The sequence below is a fragment of the Anopheles nili genome, chromosome 2 (assembly GCF_943737925.1).
Source record: "Anopheles nili chromosome 2, idAnoNiliSN_F5_01, whole genome shotgun sequence".
Classification (NCBI taxonomy): domain Eukaryota; kingdom Metazoa; phylum Arthropoda; class Insecta; order Diptera; family Culicidae; genus Anopheles; species Anopheles nili.
In genome coordinates this window covers 32,045,357-32,066,045 of record NC_071291.1, presented here as the reverse complement: position 1 = coordinate 32,066,045, position 20,689 = coordinate 32,045,357, and the positions used below count along the sequence as shown (strand labels likewise).

At 49.6% G+C, this 20,689-nt stretch overlaps 1 protein-coding gene across 1 annotated transcript in view; it reads right to left on the bottom strand.

Annotated features, from left to right (window-relative positions):
- LOC128731068 (protein groucho) overlaps nt 1-20,689 on the bottom strand; it is a 173,132-nt gene that overhangs the window by 68,872 nt on the left and 83,571 nt on the right. Inside the window, exon 4 of the mRNA XM_053824164.1 lies at nt 6,110-6,201. Within this exon, the coding sequence (XP_053680139.1) occupies nt 6,110-6,201 (92 nt within the window). The remainder of the gene's footprint in view (nt 1-6,109; nt 6,202-20,689) is intronic.

The following is a 20,689-nucleotide window of genomic DNA, read 5'->3' as shown; positions in this document are numbered from 1 at the left end:
ACGATACACAAATACGGCAACAAACGTTCGGATGGGCGAGGTGTTTTACACCAAACCACACCGGGGAATGCGAGATGAAAATTCATTTTTCCAGTAGCGCTCTCCATTAGTTTGCCACCCGAGTAACGGAGGCTGGTACGAAAGGACTCACATGCATTGCCACCCTTTACGGTTCGACGTTCGAGTTGCAAGGACACTTATAAAGTTCGTCCCCCCCCCCCACCACGTGTATGTGATCACACCAACATCCGGGGTACATACACCCGCACAGGACCACAGAGAAAGCGCAAGACAACGCAGATTGAACCTTGCATCGATTTTCCCACCCACCTAGCCCCGTCATTGCCGGGGAATATTCTAATCGGTTTCCTCCCGTCTTTACTGCGCTTCCGCACCGGCTTCAGCTGGATGGGGAAGTAGGGCAAATGAAAAAAAAAGCTATCCCATCCAACCCTGCCGAAAGCTTAGTAAATAGCAACAGCTTCCGTCTTGCGTCACACAACCTTCTTTTGCTCAACCCGGGCGTAAAGCACCACCACCGCTTTCGATTTGTTTGCCATGTTCAACACGATCAACATCCATTCCACTTACGGGAGTCGATTGAAATCGGTTGGCCCTTTTGCTTTCGCCACACAACCACCATCCACAGGCCCTGCCAGCAATCGGTTCCTTGCTGGACTGCCGTTTACTTTCGATTGCAGTGAACGGTTCTACAACTTTGTACCCGGGTGCCTTCTTTTTTTTTGCTTCCCGGCTCTCCATAAACTGTGTGTGTGTGTCTCTATTTGCAACGGGAGCCTCTCAGATGAGCTTACTATAACGCGTCCTGCTGCGAGCGCTTCGGAACAGTGATAAAGCAAAACAAGCAAACGCGATAAGAGTAAATACTGCTGTCTGTTCGTTCGCTCGCCGCTCCGTCCATTTGTTCGGAGTAGTTTGCTACTGCTGTGGTGAAGCGGTCAAACGCGTGGCGGACATTTTCTTCCCAAACAACTTGTGCACGACTGGGAGCGGAACCGTACGTTGGAAAAACAAAATCGTTTGAAACTGCTCCACGACGAAGCTGTGATTAAGATAATATGTGGTTTGGTCTTGCGGGCCGGAAAACACTTGGCGTATGTGTATTCGCTGCTGATTGTATTACAAAATCAGCTCTCCTTTTGGCTAGCATTGGCAACACACGGAACGGAAAGCATTTAAACGACCATTGATTCCCTTTCCAAACGACCACAATTTGAAGACGTGAAAAACACGTTCACTTTTTCCCACGGCTTGCGGTCGAAAGCATGGCCATTACAAAAATACGAGCATGCAAACAAAACGAAGAAAAAGATAAGGATGCGCTCTCTTTGTGCTAAAATCAGCCACCAAAATTGCGCGCCAAACCCACCGACACACATCGCTTATCGATCCCAGATCGAAACGCGCCCCAAAACCGTGGCGGTTGTCATCGTGAATCAAGATATTAATGACGCCCCGTAAAAAAAAGCAAGGGAAACACCATTTCAGGCGAAGGGAAAACGGGCGCACAAGGCGAAGTGAAGCGAATTACAGAAAAGAAAGAAGAAGCTCAAATGCCGAAAGCAAACGCAAGAAAAGAATAACGCACTAAGCGAACATGCCGAACGGGCGCACGCAAGGGGTAGAGAGCGCGCGACCCCCATGCCTGCTGGGGCAAATTGATGAGCCAGGCACAAGGACTACAATAATAACAATAATATTTGATTCCAAGCCCAACCCAAGCGGCAAGGCCCGTGAGCGCGGGTCTGAGGGAGGGATTCGACCCAAAAGCAAACCGAAACGCGTGCGTATCCTCGCGCGCCCAAAAAAAATAGCCAAAAGGGACGTCGTCGTGCGAGGAAGATAAGCTCCGTCCCTCGAACTCTTCAACGATCCCACCATCACCCTACCGCCGAGCATACGGGCAGGGGTGAAGCGGAGCGCGGGGGGTATAAAACTGTGAACAAAGCAAATCGACACTTCCCGACCAAACGCCACAAGCGACGCAAGGCGCAGCGTGACAGCGAGGTTGCGCAGGGGTTCCACCTCAAAAAGGAACGAAAAAGGACGAGCAAAAAAAAAAAAAGGAATACCCTCGTAAACGGGGAGGCAAAGAATGCGAGTCCCTTTTTGCCGCACGGACACCAGCCGGATGGGGTGAGCAAGGAACCGCCGGGGGCTGAAATCACATACGCGAATTAATAGGGGTCGATTGGTTGGTCGGCGAGCGAAATCGGTAGAAGTGCCGAAACCAAACAACAATGAGCTCAAACACACACACACACGCTCGTTGGCACCGAAAGCTGGCAGCTGGCCCCGGGGCCCCGTAAGCTTGTGCATGTGCCGCACGCTAAAGTGGTCGTAATGATGCACAGGAAACGGTAACGGTAACAAAAGGGAAGCAATAATGGCGGCTAAAAAGGATCCTCTCTCTGGGAGGGAGCGAGAACGCTGGTTTGGATTGGCCGACGGGGCGAAGGAGGAGCAGGATGGAACCGACCCGGCACGAATGGAAGCCCGCAGGAAGGCAGGAGGAACACGAGAGGAACGGAAAGTTAACAATTTTAGCGCCGTTGTCACGAAAACGAACCCACCACACACCGAGGCGACAAAGCGGATTTTGGGTACGGAAGGGGATGGGAAAAACAGCTTGAGCTTCGCTTTCCGCTGCCAACGAATGGGTACCACGGGGACGGGGGGAATCAAGGATAGCGTAGGGTTGCGGTACCGTATTATATGCGCCCGGGAGGGGTGAATTGTGGCAGCAGGCAGCAAGGGTGTAATTGAAATATAAATAGAAAAATCAGCCCGCGTGTGCAAATAAGGGCCAAGCGCGGGGTTTAATAAGTAGCCAATGGGTCACTGGATGGGGGGGGGGGCTGGGTGAAGGTTGAGGAAGGTCCTTTTATTTCATCCCCGTGAGCAAAAAGGACGAAAAGCCAAACAGACGAAACGATAGGCGAATATGCGTTACACGCGCTTAGTTGGTCACAGTAGGCTACGGCGCCAGTTGTCGGTGTGTGTGAAAGAGAGAGAGAGATGGAAACAGCAAATATAACCAACCGAAGCGTAACAGAGACTTTTCCAATCCCAGTTTGGCCAGTTCGGCCGGTGGGCCACCAAATTAGAGGGACCGTTCACCGTGACGTTCTTTTCTATTCTCCCTCTCTCACTTTCAGCTTTCTTTGCATCGTTGCCGACAAGCTGAACAATTAGGAGATTAAGGGTGTTATTTAATTCGTCCTTGTTGGCACCGCTCATTTAGGCTACCCTTGTTTCTGTTCCACCACGAAACTGCGTTTGAGTTTGTCTAGAAATGGTTGTACTTATTGCGATGCAACCTCAAAGTAGATGTTTACCAACGTGATAGTTTATTACTTTTTTTACCATATCGTCTCCATAATGCGCTTCATCGATCCTTAACGCAACACCGCAAGCGCCTTCTACCCACTGCATCAGCCGTGTGAAGAACAAAACAATAAATTCCTCAGCGTAATAAATGCATAAAAAAAAACAAGAACACAATCATTCACATCTCTCCCGGAAGAGCATATTTTTATCACTCATAACCGGGCTGCCCAAAAAGCAGCCAGCATCATCGCACGCAGCAGCAGCAAAAAGGGCCAAATAACGCCAGGCAGGACGCCACAGCCCGGTAGCGTAACACACGCCATAATAATGCGGCAGCTGCGTCGAGTTCCCGGCGCCAACCCGCTGCTGCCGCTGCTATCGGAAAATCTCTCTCCGAGGGTGCATTGGCCATTAATTCCATTATTCAGCACGTTTTTTTCCCTTTCTTTCTTTCCTTCTCACACTCACTCACACTCTCCCTCCGTCGATGATGATCCGTTTCGATCGGGGTGCCCTTCTGCTTTTCCGCTCCTTTTCCGGTAGTCCTTGAAGCGCGCCTTTACCTTCCCCGCCCGCAGTTGCCACCACCACCTGCTGGTGGGTTTGCCACCTCATTATAAACATTACAGATTCCGACCGACCCCGGGGTTCGGAAACGATCCGTTTCTTCGCCTGCGCCTTCCGTCCTACGGCGCTCTTCCCCGTCAATGTGCCGTAATAATTTGTTTTGTGCATAATTCCCGATCGACCATGGCCACGGGGTTCCGGTGGCCCGCCGATCAAACGGTTCCGGTGTGGGTATCCCTTTCGGGGAAGAGGGATGGCCAGACGCGGGAGACAGACATTCCTGCTTTCTTTCCGTTGCGCCTTTTCTTCCCAACTTTGCTCTCATTATCGACATCTTGCCTGCGGCGGGATCCGAAAAGCGAATGCTCTTAGCACGGCTCACCTCATTCCGATCCGCACCGATCGAGATAGTGAAAAAAACGGTTGAGAACAGGAAGCACACACACACACACATAGCGTTGCTTGCAGCGGCCGTTTCTAAGAAGGTTTCTAGCCCTCCATCCGTTCATAATGATCGTGCTTCCATCGAAGCGTGCAGGCAATGGTCTAAGCGCAGCACCCCTCAGATTTGGGGTTTAATGCGTGCCTAATTCAATTAGCATCAGACACGATGGCAAACGAATCCAAAATCCACCGCTGTAAATGTACACGCGCTCTCTTCTTTCTGCGCTCTCTTCTTCATCGCTAATTAAATGCATAAAAGAAAGGGGGTAAAGTTTCGAAAGGATTTCACGTTCGAGAGGGAGATGTTTTATCCCATCAATCAATTAACACCACACACTGGTGGGCGCCCATCCAGCTGGTGCATTATCGAAACGTACGGTTGACAATGCAGCGTGGGTCCGTTTCTGTCTGCCGTAGAAACACATTTATGCGACAACTGACGACGCCAGGATGAGAAGTGCCTCGCACACACCCACAGATTTCCTTGCTGCTCCATAATTAACAACCTAATCAATGCGATTAAGGATGTTTATTCACCATATCACCTAATTCGATCCCGACCCCCACACCAACCGCGGCCAACCGGCTCATAATGACCCCTGGGGGGTTCGGTTGTGCATCCAAATCCGAACAACCCCCGGTCGGCATGCACCGAGCGCCAATCCGAAAGCTAAATCCATTAATGTTATTCGATACCGCACGGGAATCAACTGGCCACTCTGGTCACCGGAGAGAGGGAGAGAATGAAACAAATAATCCCTTGATTGTGAAACGCCCCCTTCCTCAGTTGCTACCACCACCATCACCACCGACGCTGCTTACGTGCGTGCGGCACTCGCGAATGCTATCAATTTCAATTTCCATCCCCACACCCGTATCCTTCGGTCAGCCGATCAGCCCACAAAACCTTTCCCACCGCAATGCCGGCGTTGATCCGCAAAGGCCAAACGCGTACCACCACCACCAACCGACCCACCCGTGTTGTTCGAGTGGGTGGAAGCAAGTAGTAATCGGGCGTAGTGGGGGCGTTCAATATGCGCCACACGTGAGCATAATAACAATTAAATTAATGATTACGCGCGCGTTCGATTCACCCGGAGCGATTTGTGGAGGCGCCACCGCACTATCGGGCACACCAGGTTGAGTGTGAGTGTGTGTGTGTGGGTGAGAGTGAATGTTTGTGTGCCCAGAAGCAGCGCCCGGTCTTGTCTGATTCTCGACCTCACCGCCAACCGGCACCGGAGGTTCGTGTTTATCCACCTGAACGTAGTCGAAATCGAAACCTGAAGAACGTTGATCCCTGCGAGACGTGTACGGCGAGGTACGGCGTGTGTCCTTCGAGAAGAAGCACCCACACCGAAAACGCCCTGCTCACCGTTCATGGGTGAATGCAGTTGGCTTCTGAATTTAACATCATAATCAGCTGCTAATCATTTGATCCTGCTCGGTCGGGGTTTTAGGAAGGGATGATCGCGTTTCCGAGTATTGGCTGTGCGGGACGTTTCCAAACGTCGAACGTTGGCCGAATGCACACCACAACACGACGCGTGGGTAATTTAAGGAAGCATTCGTAAGTGCATGCCCGTCCTTGCGTCCTTATTAGCCCCACCTAGCAGAGGTGAGGGCGAATAATTAGAACCAGCTAATTTGCTAATGCATTGCTGGCGCTTAAAGCGAACATAATTTTTAACTCTATTCCCAAAATAGAATGAACAGGCTTTCGAATAATGTTGCGAGCGATACTTACGCGTGATACTGTGCTTGCAGGAAGTTGAACTCCTCCTTGATCCGTTCCAGCGTTTCCGCTATCGTGAACTGTCGCCCCTGGGGAGGCGGTCCCTAGAAAAAAAGAGGGTAAAAAAGGCGTGTTAAAAAATTATTCTTTCCTTAGTCCAATGCTCTAACCAATGCTCTAAAAGTATAACCGATTGTCTATTCTTGTGTGGTGAAGCAAATTAAAGCTGAAATAAATCCCAAAACAATGTGACAGATGGGACCGCACGCAAGCATTATAAACACCATTCCCGAATCGCCACCACCTCCAGATTGGGTGGTGTGAGCCATGCGAATAAAAACCGCACACACACACACACCCTAACGAAATGACCACCGTCCTTTCCCGCAGGCTCATTGTGCTAGCGCCGGCAACGCGAGCACCCACACGGGGCAGAGTTTGCCGCCCAACCTCAATTAACAATTTATGCGCACGAATTAAATATAATTATAGTTAAATGCACCTTCAAATTGGCAGTCATATTATCAAATTGCTGTTGCTGCGGCTGTTGATGTTGTTGCGGTGGCGGCTGCTGCTGCTGCTGCTGCTGTTGGTGTTGCTGCTGTTGCTCCTGTGAGTACCGCTGGTGATAATGATGATGGGAAAGCAGCCGATGGTAGCCGGCCGGAGCCAATTTGTTATCCGTTACCGTACGCTGTTCAGGCGCACGCGGCTACCGACGGGAGGAAGATGATTGAGTAATGCAAGAAAACCTCCACCGCCTAATGGACCGCTGTCCCGAATGTGCCGTAACCACCCTCGCTGGTGGGTTTATATATCGTGGTGATTATTCCAGTTTTGATATACTTGAATTCACGCAGTATCCACCCTCACATACACTTACACACACACACATACACGTGCACGAGGGGGCACAAAAACAAAGCCACCAGAAAAATCTCCTCCAAACCAGCGCTTAATCAAGGTAGAGTATATTTTTTTGTTCGCGTTCGTTCGCTATCGGTTCACTATTTTACGTCATCGCGTGGTTGCGTAGCTCCACGTTTTTTGGTTTCCTTTTTGTTTCCTATTTTTGCTATGCTTCTCCTTGCGCGATCGTTCGTTGATGGATGCGGTTAAAAATTAATAACACTCGTCAATTGCATTATTTCATTTGCATTTCCATTACAATTTTCACCATGGCGCCCGGCGGCAACGTGCACCTCTCGTTCACGGCCGCATTTGCGAATCGGGTTTGTTTTCCTCCTTTTTTCGTTTTTCCTTCGCCCGCGTCTCCGTTGGCTTAACTCCAATCGAGTACGGCACACCACCGTTTTTGGGGTGTTTGAAACACTTCACTAGAGCACTCGTTTTGTTTTGGGGGGTTTACTTCACACTCGAATCCACTAACCTAAAGCCTTGCCTATTGCAGGCGCTAAATTTCACTACAAAAAGACAGTAATAACATGAGTTGGATTATTATTTTTTGCGCAACTCTTGCAAAGCGCGTCAAGGACACGTGAACATAAATGAGCACATATTTATTACACTTTTCCACCGTTTACGAATACAGTTTCATGAAATGACTATGGTAAGGACATCCTTTACTTGGAACGTGTGCCAAACATCGTTTCCACATTTAATTTCATGTAAATATTCATTATGAACAACCATGAGCTGTTATTATTAAAAACAATAGTCATTATTAACACTTGCCATTGCGAAAAAAAAAAACATTTTAAAACCGGCCATCGAAACATGATTAACATAATTAACCAATGCGTTTCGCGGACCAACAACACCCACGTCATTATGGTGATATATTCATGGTGCCTCACGCCCATCGAAAGCGGATCCAAAGGATGCGCCCGACTACCGAAGGCCGATGGTGGATAATTGAAAAGTCAAACAAACAAATAATTCCTCCGCTAAAGAAGAAACGACGTGGTTGTGCGACGGCTTGCATTCCCACTGACAAAATACTGTCAAACGAGCGTCATCATAAACACACGCAATGCCTCTCAATTAAGCGATCGTCGTGCCGAGTCACCACCGCACGGCACAGGAGAGGGCGTGGGGTGCGCACCCACACATAATTGAAGCGAGCAGGCGATAAACGGAACACCGACCAAAGGGACACGGCTGGGCGAACCCGCGCCGCACAAAAATCACGCCGCTGCTGGCTGCAAAAAGGGATACGAACGAACGCCTGCGGATGTGTGAGTGCGGGCGCTCGTGTTTGGTAGCAAGATCCTGCGAAACGGATACACCACCGGTACCACGTTCTTCGCAATATCCCCAATTTTCTGCGCCCGCGTGGCTTGGTGTCAATTTGCCGGAACGCAAGGCCGTACCAAGGCAAGGACACGGAGCAAGCGCATCCTTGCATGCCCCGGTGCTGCTGCGGAGGCGAGAAGTTTTCGGAACATTTTGACGTTTCACCCACCGGTGAAGCGAAATGGCATGGCCGTGAAACAGAGAGGCACGAAACTCCAGTGTGTGAGTGAGCAGGAAAAACTGACAGAGCGAGCAAGAGAGAGAGAGAGAAAGAGAGAGAGAGAGAGAAATGGAAAGAGCAGGAAAAGCGAGAGACGATTGTTTGTTTCATTTAGTGACTTCATTTTCACTCATGACGGAAGCCACTCTCACTCTCACTTTTCACTACCGTTGCTTTGGCGGCGCGTTCGAAAGGACAACGATGCCCGAGTATATTACATATTCAAACCCACGGTCAAGCACACACACACAAGCACACATACATCGCACCCCACAGCGACGACCACACACGTATGGCACCGGGCAGCGATGACGATGAGCACGCTCTGCTGATGGGAGGACGTTTTTAATGCCATTATTTAATATGCTTTAATAAATGATTAAATTATCCACTGCCGGTCGGTGGCAGGGGAGCGTGAGGGTCCCCCGGGGGGGGGCAGCCACACGATGAGCGCCACCAGATTACGCTCTGTCACATGTTTGTCGATGTCCTGGCTCGATGGTCACTTGGATGGTACGATTTAATTCTTTTTTTTTCGGCTTTTCCACTTCTTGCTCACTTTGTCGCTCTGTACGAAGCAGGCATGCGTTCGCAACTATCTCGCTCACACGCTCACCCGTATTCATCACACACACACACACATACACACACACAATCGCATGCAGTTCCTCCATCATCCGAGGCAAAGAACCCACGGAAAAGCACCCAACGGCGTTCTGGCTTGTACGTGCAGGGAAGTTGACGTTTAAAGCGATTTATGGCCGGCTCTCGTTCGTCCTTTCGCTCTCACCGCCCCGCACACAACACGCACATCACGAAACCCGAGGTTTGCCCGTTGTGGCGTGGCATCGGCCGTAAAACGTTTGCCGTTTTACGATGCGCGCCTGGCACAACGTGAAGCAGGGAGTCCCTCGTCCCCGTCCCGGCATGTCGTTTTCGCTTCCACCATCCGCACCCTTGCGAGGCCACACCACACGCGAGGGGTGACATTTCATTTTGGAAATGTGAGATTTCTTTTTAAACGCGCGCGACGACACTCGGCGGCAGCGGTGACGATGGACGGTGACCGCCGTAAATTGATGCGGCCTAATTAATCCAATTTGGGAGCCGGAGCAGCAACGCGCAAGGGCACTGCTATGTTTCACTTCACGTGCGCCTTCGGGCGGACTTGGCAATCAGTAGAAAACGCACACACGCAATTACACCACCAATTTTGGTAATCAATCGGTGGCCCATTAGGCCAGTTTGCTGGAACAATTCGCTTATCCCTGTACAACAACGCTAATAGGGAACTCGCCCTCGCTTTGCCGTGACACTTATTGGAACAATTAACACACCGTACAGAACCGCCGCACGGAGGACGATGGCTACGCTTTTCTCGAAACACTACACTCAAGCCTCGTTGATGTACTTTGGCCCAGAGGCAACTCGATCGAACGCGCACCTTGAAAAACGTGCGAAATCACCGAGCCAAACGTGTTTACCGACGGCAACGTTAACGACGACGACGACACAGAATGCAGAGCGAAAGGCGCCTACAATCGCTGGACATAAAACAGCTTCCTTCACGCTACGGCGTCCAACACACGAATGGAAAACTCGCCGCCACGCCATCCATCGCAGCAGGCCAGCAGCAGCGCCGGTTCTCACCGGCTTCTCGCTCTCGCTCTCTCGCTTTCTCACCGCTCACTGTGTGGCACTCACGTGAGGCTCACGCGCGGGTCCGCGTCGTCCTCGTTTATCTGCGCCGTTATCATCCTGACGGTGGTGCGCGGGCATGCAAAAGGACGAGAGCGTCACGCGCGTCAAGATGCGCGCTGCTCTCGCCGTTTCGAGCGTTTATAACTTTTCCCCCAGCCCACACCCGCCGGTCACCCAAGCGTGAGTGAGTGCGCGGTGGAAAATCGCGCTGCGGGCAAGTGGGAAAACCACAGTCGGGTGCGACCCCGTCGCGACACTTTCCGCGTTTTCGTACGCGAACGTTGCATACATGCAGGCGCGCACGATGATAGCATGGCGGGAAAGGACCTAACAGTGGTGGTGGTACGGTAACCCAGTACAACGGGCCGCACCCTCTTCGTGAAGCGGACCCTCGGCTGCTTTCTCCATGGCCGGGTGATGGGCTCCGGCAATGCACACATGCGAAAACGATCCCTCCGCAAGGCAGGAGTCACGCGGGTGCACAACCGGGCCCAGCATCCGTTGGAACGGCGAGCATGAGAAGCAATCCCCGTGTTAGGGGAGGAAACACGGTTTACATATGGCTTTTGTTTCCCGGGCTCAAGTGGAGCTGCAGCTGCCGGCGACCGGGGATCAGAGGAAAAACGGACGGCTCGACAAAAAAAATAACAACAACAACAACACCAGCCCGCACAATCCCTCCCAGCTGCTCAGTTCGCTGGCACAACCGGAAGGCTCAGCAGCAGCAGCAGCAGCATCAGCAGGACAATAGCCACTTTTCGATGGGAGAAAAGTTAAAACGTTCGTGTTCGATGGTATTGTGCTAATTAGGAGCGGGTCATAAATAGCCAGCTGATCCTTCACGCTGCGAAAGCGAAACAGGCAACGGTTTGATCCTTCGAGGCAATCCTTATTGACGTCAGCCGTCACGGTAATAAGATAAGCACTCTCTCATCGGAGGCAAATAAACAGCCAACGCGATAACAAATGACGGAAAAATGAACCGGCGCGCGGCACACTCCTTCACCGGTGCTCCTTCTGCTGTTCACTCATGCGTGGGAATTTTTCGGAGAGCAAACAACAACACAAAAACGACCAGCAGTAAGCAGCGGTATAATAAACGTTCACGCTACGATGCCAAACGGTGGCAAAAAGACGAGCAAATCAGTTAATTTCACCGCTGCTGGCATGTTGCCCAAAAAGGTGCCTCCGCTCATTCGGCTTTGTCTCGTCACTGTTCCGGTCTCTGTCAACTGGCGTCCTCCGCAGCAGAGGGAACTCTATTTACTCGCCGCCGCACGGTAGGTCCTTTCTGCACGATGTATACACAAATCGCAACGTCACAAAAAAAGCCGCATTCTTCCTTTGCATATTTGTCGAAGGCGCAACAACACAAAAAATCACAACCCACTCATCCACACACGCGCACACGTACGTCCGCAAGCGAGCACATACACGCAACAACAAAAAACAACGCGTCGTCACCACCCACGCTATGTGTGTCGGGAGGGAGTGCCGATTTTTTCCACACAAAGCGACAAAAAAAAGAATGCACATGAAAAAAAAACCAATGACAAAAAGAGAGAAAGAGATGGGAAATTGGAAGCGTGTCACATAGAGAAAAAAACGCCACCACCTACCCACCCAAATGCGTGTTGCTCCGGTCGAGTTGGTTCCTTTTTATGGTGTGTCCCTTTTTTTTTATGTGAGACAGCGAAAAAAAATATATGACCTCCGCCGGCGTTTCCCCCGTTGTTCGTCCTTTGCTTAAGCACATTTCCGCGCACATAAGCGATGGCACGCATCACTCAAAATGTACCCGGTGAGAAGGGAGCTTGAACCGTAGGAAATCACCCAGAAGCAGTGAACCGAAGTTTTGTAAATCAATCCCCCTTGAAGGGTGTCCTCACGCGCCGTCGCCGTCATCGTCATCGGCGTCGCTTGCGTCGTCCTTGTCGATGTATAATTTTCATGTTATGTTTCGGAACTCCCCTCTCGCGTCACTCGTCCTTGCGTGTAGGTCTTTTCCGTTTCCCATCGCCATCGCTCTGTCCTCTTTTTTTTTTATTCGCACCCATTCTGTCGCACACCCGGCACAGACGCATCCTTCATCCTGCGGAGCGAGCCGTGACTTATGGGGTCGCTTTTACAATATCGCTTTCCTTTTTCATCCCTCGCCACCACGGGCCGGGCATCCTAAAGGACACCGTGCCTCGCGCGCTGTGGCTTTCAATTTTCCACCATCTGTTCGGTGAAGCAGCGATACTGAACGCTTTCGAGCCGTTCCCTTTCGCTCACACCTTTTCTCGAGCGAAGTAGGCCGGTGCGGTGGTTTTTCATGTCGATGTTTTCCCTTTCTAACTCTTTCTCACTCATGTTTGTTCGTGGTGCTTCTCATTCTCACATTCATTTTTTTATCTTTCTCACTAGCTTCTCACTCCTATCCACCCACTTTCTCGTGCATTGGTATGAATCGTTTTTTTAGTGGAATCCCTTACCAATTCTATTACCGCACGGTACTTCGCCGCCACCGCCATCACTTGCTCTTTATTCTTCCTCTCTCTCACTCTCTTTTCTCTCTCTCTCCTTTGTGGTTAAGTTTTTCTTTCTCTTTTCTTAATCCACACACACACACAGTGATTCGTGTACACAAACCGCACTCAGCGGTACACTTTTCCACTCGCCCATATATCCTTCGCTTAAAGGCACTCACTGATGGATGGGCAGACGACCGGAAGAGATGGAAGAAAGAGAGACGCCCGTTCTCGCTGGCACTGAGCAAAACGTCATAAAATGATCCTTAAAAAATGGAGCAGCAGAAGAGCAGAACAAAAAAAACATCGCGGAAAAACGGAAGATGAACTTCGCCGATTCGGGCTGAACAGAAGCGAAACAATAAAAAAAAAGGAGAAGCATCGTGCAGCACATCAGGACCGCCGAGACCGTGAGCGAGCAAGCGAGCGGATGATGCGAGACGCGAGATAAACAGGCCAAATGGAGCCGAGCAAGCGAGAAAAGTGTCGGCTAAAAGGGCGAGCGAACGGAATGCAATCATGCATGCGGCGAACAAACTCCCCGCGGCAGAGAAAAAGGACGAATAAACGGTGGGAACAACAACAAAGCAACAACGACAACCGCACAATGCAAAAACTGAACGGACCCAGGAACGGAGGCGAAAGGAATCTCTCACCAATTTTAAATGTGTTAGTACATAAACAATCCCACTTTTTGTTTCGGTACCGTTTCCCGATCCCCATCGTTTGCATTTTTTGCTCTTGTGGAATTTTTTGTGTTGCTTCTGGGAGCTTCTTTTCCGGGCTTTTTCTAGCATCAGTTGACTCCTACCACTTTCGGGTACTATGGGCGCGAGTATAACGTCCTTTTTAGTATTGTTTCAATCGTTTTTGCTCTCAATTTTTTTACGCTTGTTTTACAGCACACTTCTTACAGCTTTTCCTAAGTAATCTGCTTGGCAGAAGGTTTGGTTTCATATAACAACAGTAATGAATCTGGAAGTAATGATATAAATGATAACGAATATAAATGAGCCATTTGACAAGTTTCAAAATAATGTTCATGAAATAGTATAATAAATGCGATTTGACTGACTTTCGTTTGATCTTTAGTTGAAACATATGAAAAAAAACACTTTGTTTTGCTAAGAAAAAAACATTATTTTCTTTTCTATCTTACGGTTTCTGAGAAGGTTCCAACGGGAAATATTCGTACTTTTTTCCTCGTACGTTATTGGACCACACCGTCTAGCCTTTTCCGTTATCTCCGCGCATTTATCATTCACTGCTCATCGCGCACAAAAAGCAGGCATGTTCCACCCAAAAGGATCATTCCCGCGACATCGTCATCATCATCGCCACCACGATCGACGCACCATCGTGGAGTATTCATATTTCATGGATTTCTCGTTTTTTCTTTCTCTTTTTGTTTCTCGTCCGCTCGCAGGTGTCACGTTAGACATTCATCTTCATCAACACATTGTGGCGGGCATCGGTCACACCATCATCGGTGTTATTACCAGCATTCTGATGAACATGTCCGTCGGGAAATTCTGAGACATGACCATTCGAAGCGAGGTCAGGTACTACGAGTTTAGTTTTTGGTAGTATTTTTTCATTACCCTTGCTAAAAAAGAGAAAACTATCAGAGAAAACATTTTCAGCTCAACTGTAGGTCAATGAATAGAAAATTCAACCCTTTTTATACAGTTTCTGAAATATTCAACAGGCGTTGTAGAAACTAACGCGCAGTAAACTATGAAATTTAATGAATCACTGTTGCCCTAACAAATTGCAGAAGCTTGGTTTGTGCTCTTATTATTGATAAATATTCCGGGAAAACTAGTTCAAAACAATAAAATAACGCTCTTCACTTTACTCGCTTTTAGTGGCACGATTTACATTCGCCACAGGATGAATTCATTTTCATAGTGCTGTTGATTGCGTTCAAACCAATCTACAAGCCGCTACAGAAGCTACACGATGCGACACTTCCCACTTCGGTTGGGCCCATCCACCCAAGTTAACCTCGCATACACAACCCGTCGGTAACCGTAAAACACAAGCGACCGATAAATGCTGTTGATTCAATTAATCTTACTCCGTCGTTGATGGCGAGATTCGTCCGCCCAAGACCGGCGCCTAGTCCCTGCATAGGGATGACAACACGGAAAAACAATCCGGATAAAACACCCCATCGAACAGGAAGGGATGGAAAGTGAAGATTATCTTAAAAATCAACCACGCTCCACACCACCACCTCCATAAGCTGGTTGCGTCATAAATTTACATTAGATTGATTTAATCCTTCGCAAACAAAGAAGGTTGAACGATGCGAGACGGTGAAGGCGAATGAAACATGCTTGAGGAGCGCTCGGATGATTTCCGATGCCACCCGCCAAGATCCTTGTTGCATTCAAGTGGAACGTTAAAGGACATTTCAATGGCCATCCTCGTACGGTAAGCCGTCCGTCCAGTTTGAGTAACAGAGAAGCCTCCCCCAAACATCGAGGGGTTCGCTTGATTACATTTTTAGAAAATTATACCTTCAGTACTTCCACTCAAAAAGGACCTCGCCAAGCGTCCTCGCCCCCACATCAACTCAGAAGCGGCAATGGAAGCAGGATGTAAATTACTTGGAGTAGCGTGTGTGAACCAAAATTCTCCCCGCTCGCTAACCGCAAAGCTCCGGTTTTGTGCCGGGAAAACTCCAATCGTCCCTGAGCACTCACTTGTCGCAATTGCAGGGGTTGCTGCGGTTAGAAACCTCACATCGTTCAAGCTTCGGGCGGAGGAAAACAAGAGAACACTAGCGGCGGTTGTGCTGTCCCTCACGAAGGATCCCCGTTTGTGGAACGATCCTGTTATTTTATGGTTCACTTATTCCCCTGGGGACCCGTCGAGTGTCCCACCCAACCACCCGGGCCCGAATCGTACGAGGAATTAGAATTTATTACATCTAAACGTGCTCTATCTTTTTCCCCCATGCCCGGTTCCGGAAGGTCCTTTCGGCATTAAGCACACGTCGCTCTGGTACCATCTCACCATGAGGGGCATGACAGAGGACTACATCGGTTAGTCGGGATGCCGTTGCGGGTTGGAAAGGTACAACAATCCCCTTCCAATGAGGGTTGGGTGTCATTTACCATTCATTTACCCAACACGCGCACCGCAACCAGCTTCCGTCCCACTTTCCGCCCGTGGGTGTGGTAACTACGTCAAGAACTATGATCATACTTCTCCACTTTGTCAACACCCGACGGTTCGCACACTCACACACCTTGCAAGGAGACAGAATAGAGGAAAACTATTTTACGGAATTTAAAGCAAGTGATCTGTGGTGTTGCGTTTCTTGGCACCCGAGACGTAATTATTACTGCATGTGGCATCCCAATGCGGAAGAATGCTAACGGATGAGCACATTGCTGTGCGTCGTTAGGCAAACGGTATGCTACGACATTCCTTTTCACAGGTTTTCACTTTCACTTTTCCTTACCTAGCTCTCGCTCCACAATCAATCATGCCCGTACCGCCGCAATCGAAACCGCCACGAAAAGCAATGATAAAAAAAAACCGGCACCTATTTCCACCGGCTTCTATTCTCCCACGATCGCTCGAGAAGCGATAAACTAAGCTTCTAACACCCCCGATTCGACACCCGCGTCAGCCGCAATAGATGCGCGGGGGGACCCAACTACGATAAAGATTGCAAATATATTATGCTCCTTCTCCAAGGAGGGGGAACTCCTTCGAACTGTTTCTTCATCACTTTCCGAGACAGACGGAAACGAGATTTAGGCCACGGGGAGGGGGAGTTTGCGATGTAGAAGCGGCCCCGTACGATTTGTGGCCCGTACTTTTCCCATTCCCAACATCGCTCTTTTTTTCCCGCCCCCAGGCCGGATGCGACGTATTTACCGGCGCTCGAGAACGGCAAACAGGCAGGCTCCGACCGCCACACCGAAACCGAAACCAATTTTCCTTTCATCATCAGCAGTAAAGTTCGCTTGATTGTAGCTACGAGACGGTGTGCTTTTTCCTGCGCGAGCCGAAGCGGGAAACGCGCACGACCGAACGACGGCACCTAGGCACCGTGAGCGTTAGAGCGCGTCGGTGTTGGCAGACAAAAGGCCGAAAAGCTTATCCTTAAAACCTTTGGCCCGCCCGCCCGCCTTGTGGGTTGGTGGAAACGCACGAAAGCAAGGCAACCCACCGGGCGGTTCTTCGGGGAATTGCAATCGGATGGGGATGAAACCAACACGGTGGCAGCAGCATCACTTGAGGCAATAAACCGGTAATAAAATAATAGAGTCTATGTTCCCTCCCGTTTGCCGCCCGGTAGCGAAATTCGTTTCTGTCGAGGATATGGCTGTTTTTTTTTGGGCTTCTTCTATTTTTGCTTTTAGCAACCACCGTACCGTGTGCTATCGTTGTCGAGCGCAGCGATCCACCCGAGATGCCCGGGTTGAAAGGCAATGGTTGCATCAATGTTGCCAATTAGAAGCACGAGTTTGTGGGTGCTCAAACCGATATATTATTCGGCGATTTCACTCCTCTTCCAAGGTGGGTAAGGGAGCATTTTAACGGCAACATTGTTTTAGCGTTTTTGTACGTTTTTAAGAGTGAGCAAAAAAAAAAAGGTTTCCATTAGACCTGGACACGTGCCATTTTAATGAAGTTTAACTAAACACTTTTGTAACTAACTCTTGTACAGTTTAAGTTTACCAAATTGAAGCAGAGGAGTGAGTGGATGAGAAACATATAACATACATATGACATACTCAAGAAACATTATATGGGCGAGCATATGCCTTATAGCAATTCGCAATCAATTTATGGTAGTACGCAATTTTCCTTTTTTCGTTCGCATTCATGCGTATTTATGTTTCTCAATAATTCACAAAGAACGGAAGCCGAAAATGCGCCTCCCATGCGTGGTGCATTTATTATTTGCTTCATCCTTTTATCATTTATGAAATACCCGGTCTGACGGCATGGAAAGTGAATCACCCCCTTCCGTAACGCATCATTGGCCATTTTTTGTAGTATACGCCACAGACAACACGGACAAAAGGTGCACCGGGCAAATAAATAAAATGAAAAAAAAACAACAACAATTCGAAAAAGAAAGCAAACGCATTTTATAACCGATATTTTTCGATGATTTCACCACAACGAAGCGCCAAACGACTGTCGCTCCCGGGGCACGCGATCCAACACGACCCAAACCATTGCGTGTGTGGGGTCTGATGATTTTTAATTGTGATGATAAATCAGTGAGCGCTGCCGAGAAATGAAAAACTCCCAGCGCAGCTTCCTCAACCCTCAACCGGCCCCCGCCTTCAGGTCCGTTCAATTGACCGGTACACGGTGGGCAGCGGAATGGCAAACCGAATGCTCAAATTTATCCACCACCCGCGGATGAATCGACAAAAGGCACGACAAGTGGCACGAGGCGTGCGACCGACGTGGGCACACCCCCACACCCTCGGACACACAAAGAAAACGGATGGATGGACGAAACACGAACCGGCGTGGGACAGGCTTCGCGACAACAGCACAACATGGCTTAATTGGTGTGTTGCTATGACCCCCGCATGCGCTGGCGAACCGAAAATACCCTCCCACGGGTGGACGATGAAATAGAGAAGATGGAAGAAAAAAGAAAACAAACTCCCACCCACGAGAACGATGAGATGATGACGCGGGTGGACAAGCGCGAGGGCACGCGTACTCAACGCCACCACTCGCACCCGTGGCGCGATTGGGAAAGCGACGAAAAACGGGAAGAAAAATGGACAAAAAAAAAAGCATGGCAACAACTTTGGCACCGCAGGCGCCGCGCTCCAGCGCGAGACCGGGACTCGTTTTGTTGATAATGGGAGAGATTTACTGGCAGTGCGAGTCGAGGGTTGTGTACGCGCGCGTTCGCCCCCACCCCCGGTCTGTGTGTGTGTGTGTGTGTGGGTGTGGGAGGGTGAAGATGATTGCGATGGAACGGTTATTAAATTTGTGCGATACGAGCGCGCGAGGGTACGAGCGATCCTGTCTCGTCGCGCGTAGCATCGTGTCGTAATTTAATGAGTTTTGATAATTTGGCATTTTGATCAACTGTCGTTTGATTTATGCTAATTTGATTGATATTATTTATACCCCGTTGCCCGCAAACGCAACGGGCAGCTGGGTTTCGTTAATGATGGGGTTTTCGACCACCGATGCGGTGTGTGTGTGCATGTTTTCTGACATCACATTAGGGCGTTTTTATTAGAATCCTTTTTTTTTCAGAAATAGAAATGTAAGCCAATTTCCTTTAGGATGGATCACATTTCTGTAGGAATTCTGCTTCTACTACAACGTTATCGTACATCACAAAAACACCAATTCATAACACATTTTGTTAATTACACGTACGCGGTAAAGACATCTTGACAGAGAAGGCATCCTTCCAAGGGAGTGAAAAATTAACATTCTAAACGCGCACAGAAGCAACTACATTAAAGCCCATTGTGTTCGGTAAGTGGATTTAAGATAGAAATCACCAGCCCTCACTCGAGTGCACTCCATACCGGCGAACGTGTGTGTGTGTGTGGATGCGCAAAAAAGGAAGAGAAAAAGGTGCCAAACAAAAAAGAGAAAACACCCAAGTCCACACACATTCATGCCAGACATGTTTATTTCATCAGCCCGTGTGCGGCGCGGCTTCCATTGTTACAAGCAACATCGACGTCCTGCGCCATCACCACACTCTCCTCGATGGATGTTGGTGGGGACGCAAAAAAAAAAACGCTTCCTTAAAATTGTTCTTTATGTCCTCCCTTCGTCCCGGTGGCGCTGGCGTGACGCTGGCGAGGGGGGGGGGGTGGCAAGTGAGCGAAGCGGGAGAGAGAAAAAAAGATTCCACCCGGAAAAGTAAAACTAAAACACAAGAAAATATATATAACAGCTTACCACGGACCAAGACCAAAAAAGGGTGGTGGTCTAGCTGCGTGGTGGCGGCGTGTGGGTGGCGGATGAGAGGTGGCATTTTCCAACGGGAAAAGAAAAGCTGTATAAGTGGTCCTCGGGAAGCGAGGCAAGCGACCCGGCACAACGCGGAGCGAGTCAAAAATGCACGGAACAGAACGGAACGAATGGCAGAGAGAGAGAAAGAACACAAAACGAGCTTCGCCATTTAAACGAGCTCTGGTGCGCGAGCGAGCGAGACGGCGCTGGGTATGTTTGGCCAAAAAGGGATCGTTGTGCGGGAACCCGTGGGGTGGGGGCAAGATAACAACGTGGAAAAGGAGGCGAGAAAGAAAGAACGCAAAAAAACCCGATGCACAAAAGTACGTTGTTCCATAATCTAGCGAAAAACGCGGAAAAAGGAAGCTCCCGGTCCTTCCGGTAGCCGGAGGTGGGCAATTTCCGCACCGACCATCGTCATGCACACGTCCCGTAAGGGCGACCAAGGAACCCGAGTGAAGGTGGCCGTGAGTGTGAAACTAGGACGCAGGAAGGACGCGGGATATCCCGACGACAACTTTCCCCAAACAATCCTAAGCTTCTTTACGTCGCACGGGCGCTTCCTTTTCGAAACGATGGGCGTTTGCTGCCGAATTTCTGCATCCTTTTGCTCTCGGTCGTGAGGGTGATGGTGGTGATGATGGTGGTGCTTTCTTCAAGCCTGCTCCCCCCCTCCGTCTTTACCACCCCATGAGTTTGCCCTCCCACCGTGCACTCGCAACAACACGAACACGAGAAAGCATGCAGCGAAACGGAACGGCTCTTGATTATGTGTACAATTTATATTTCATTTCTTTATTCGAAATATATTGTTGTTTATTTCAGCCCACCCTGCCGCTCCCGGGGGTTCCATTCCGTTCGCGCCACGTGGCGTTGCCCTTCTTCGGTAAGGCTCCCGGTGGCAAAGCAGTTTTTCCGGGT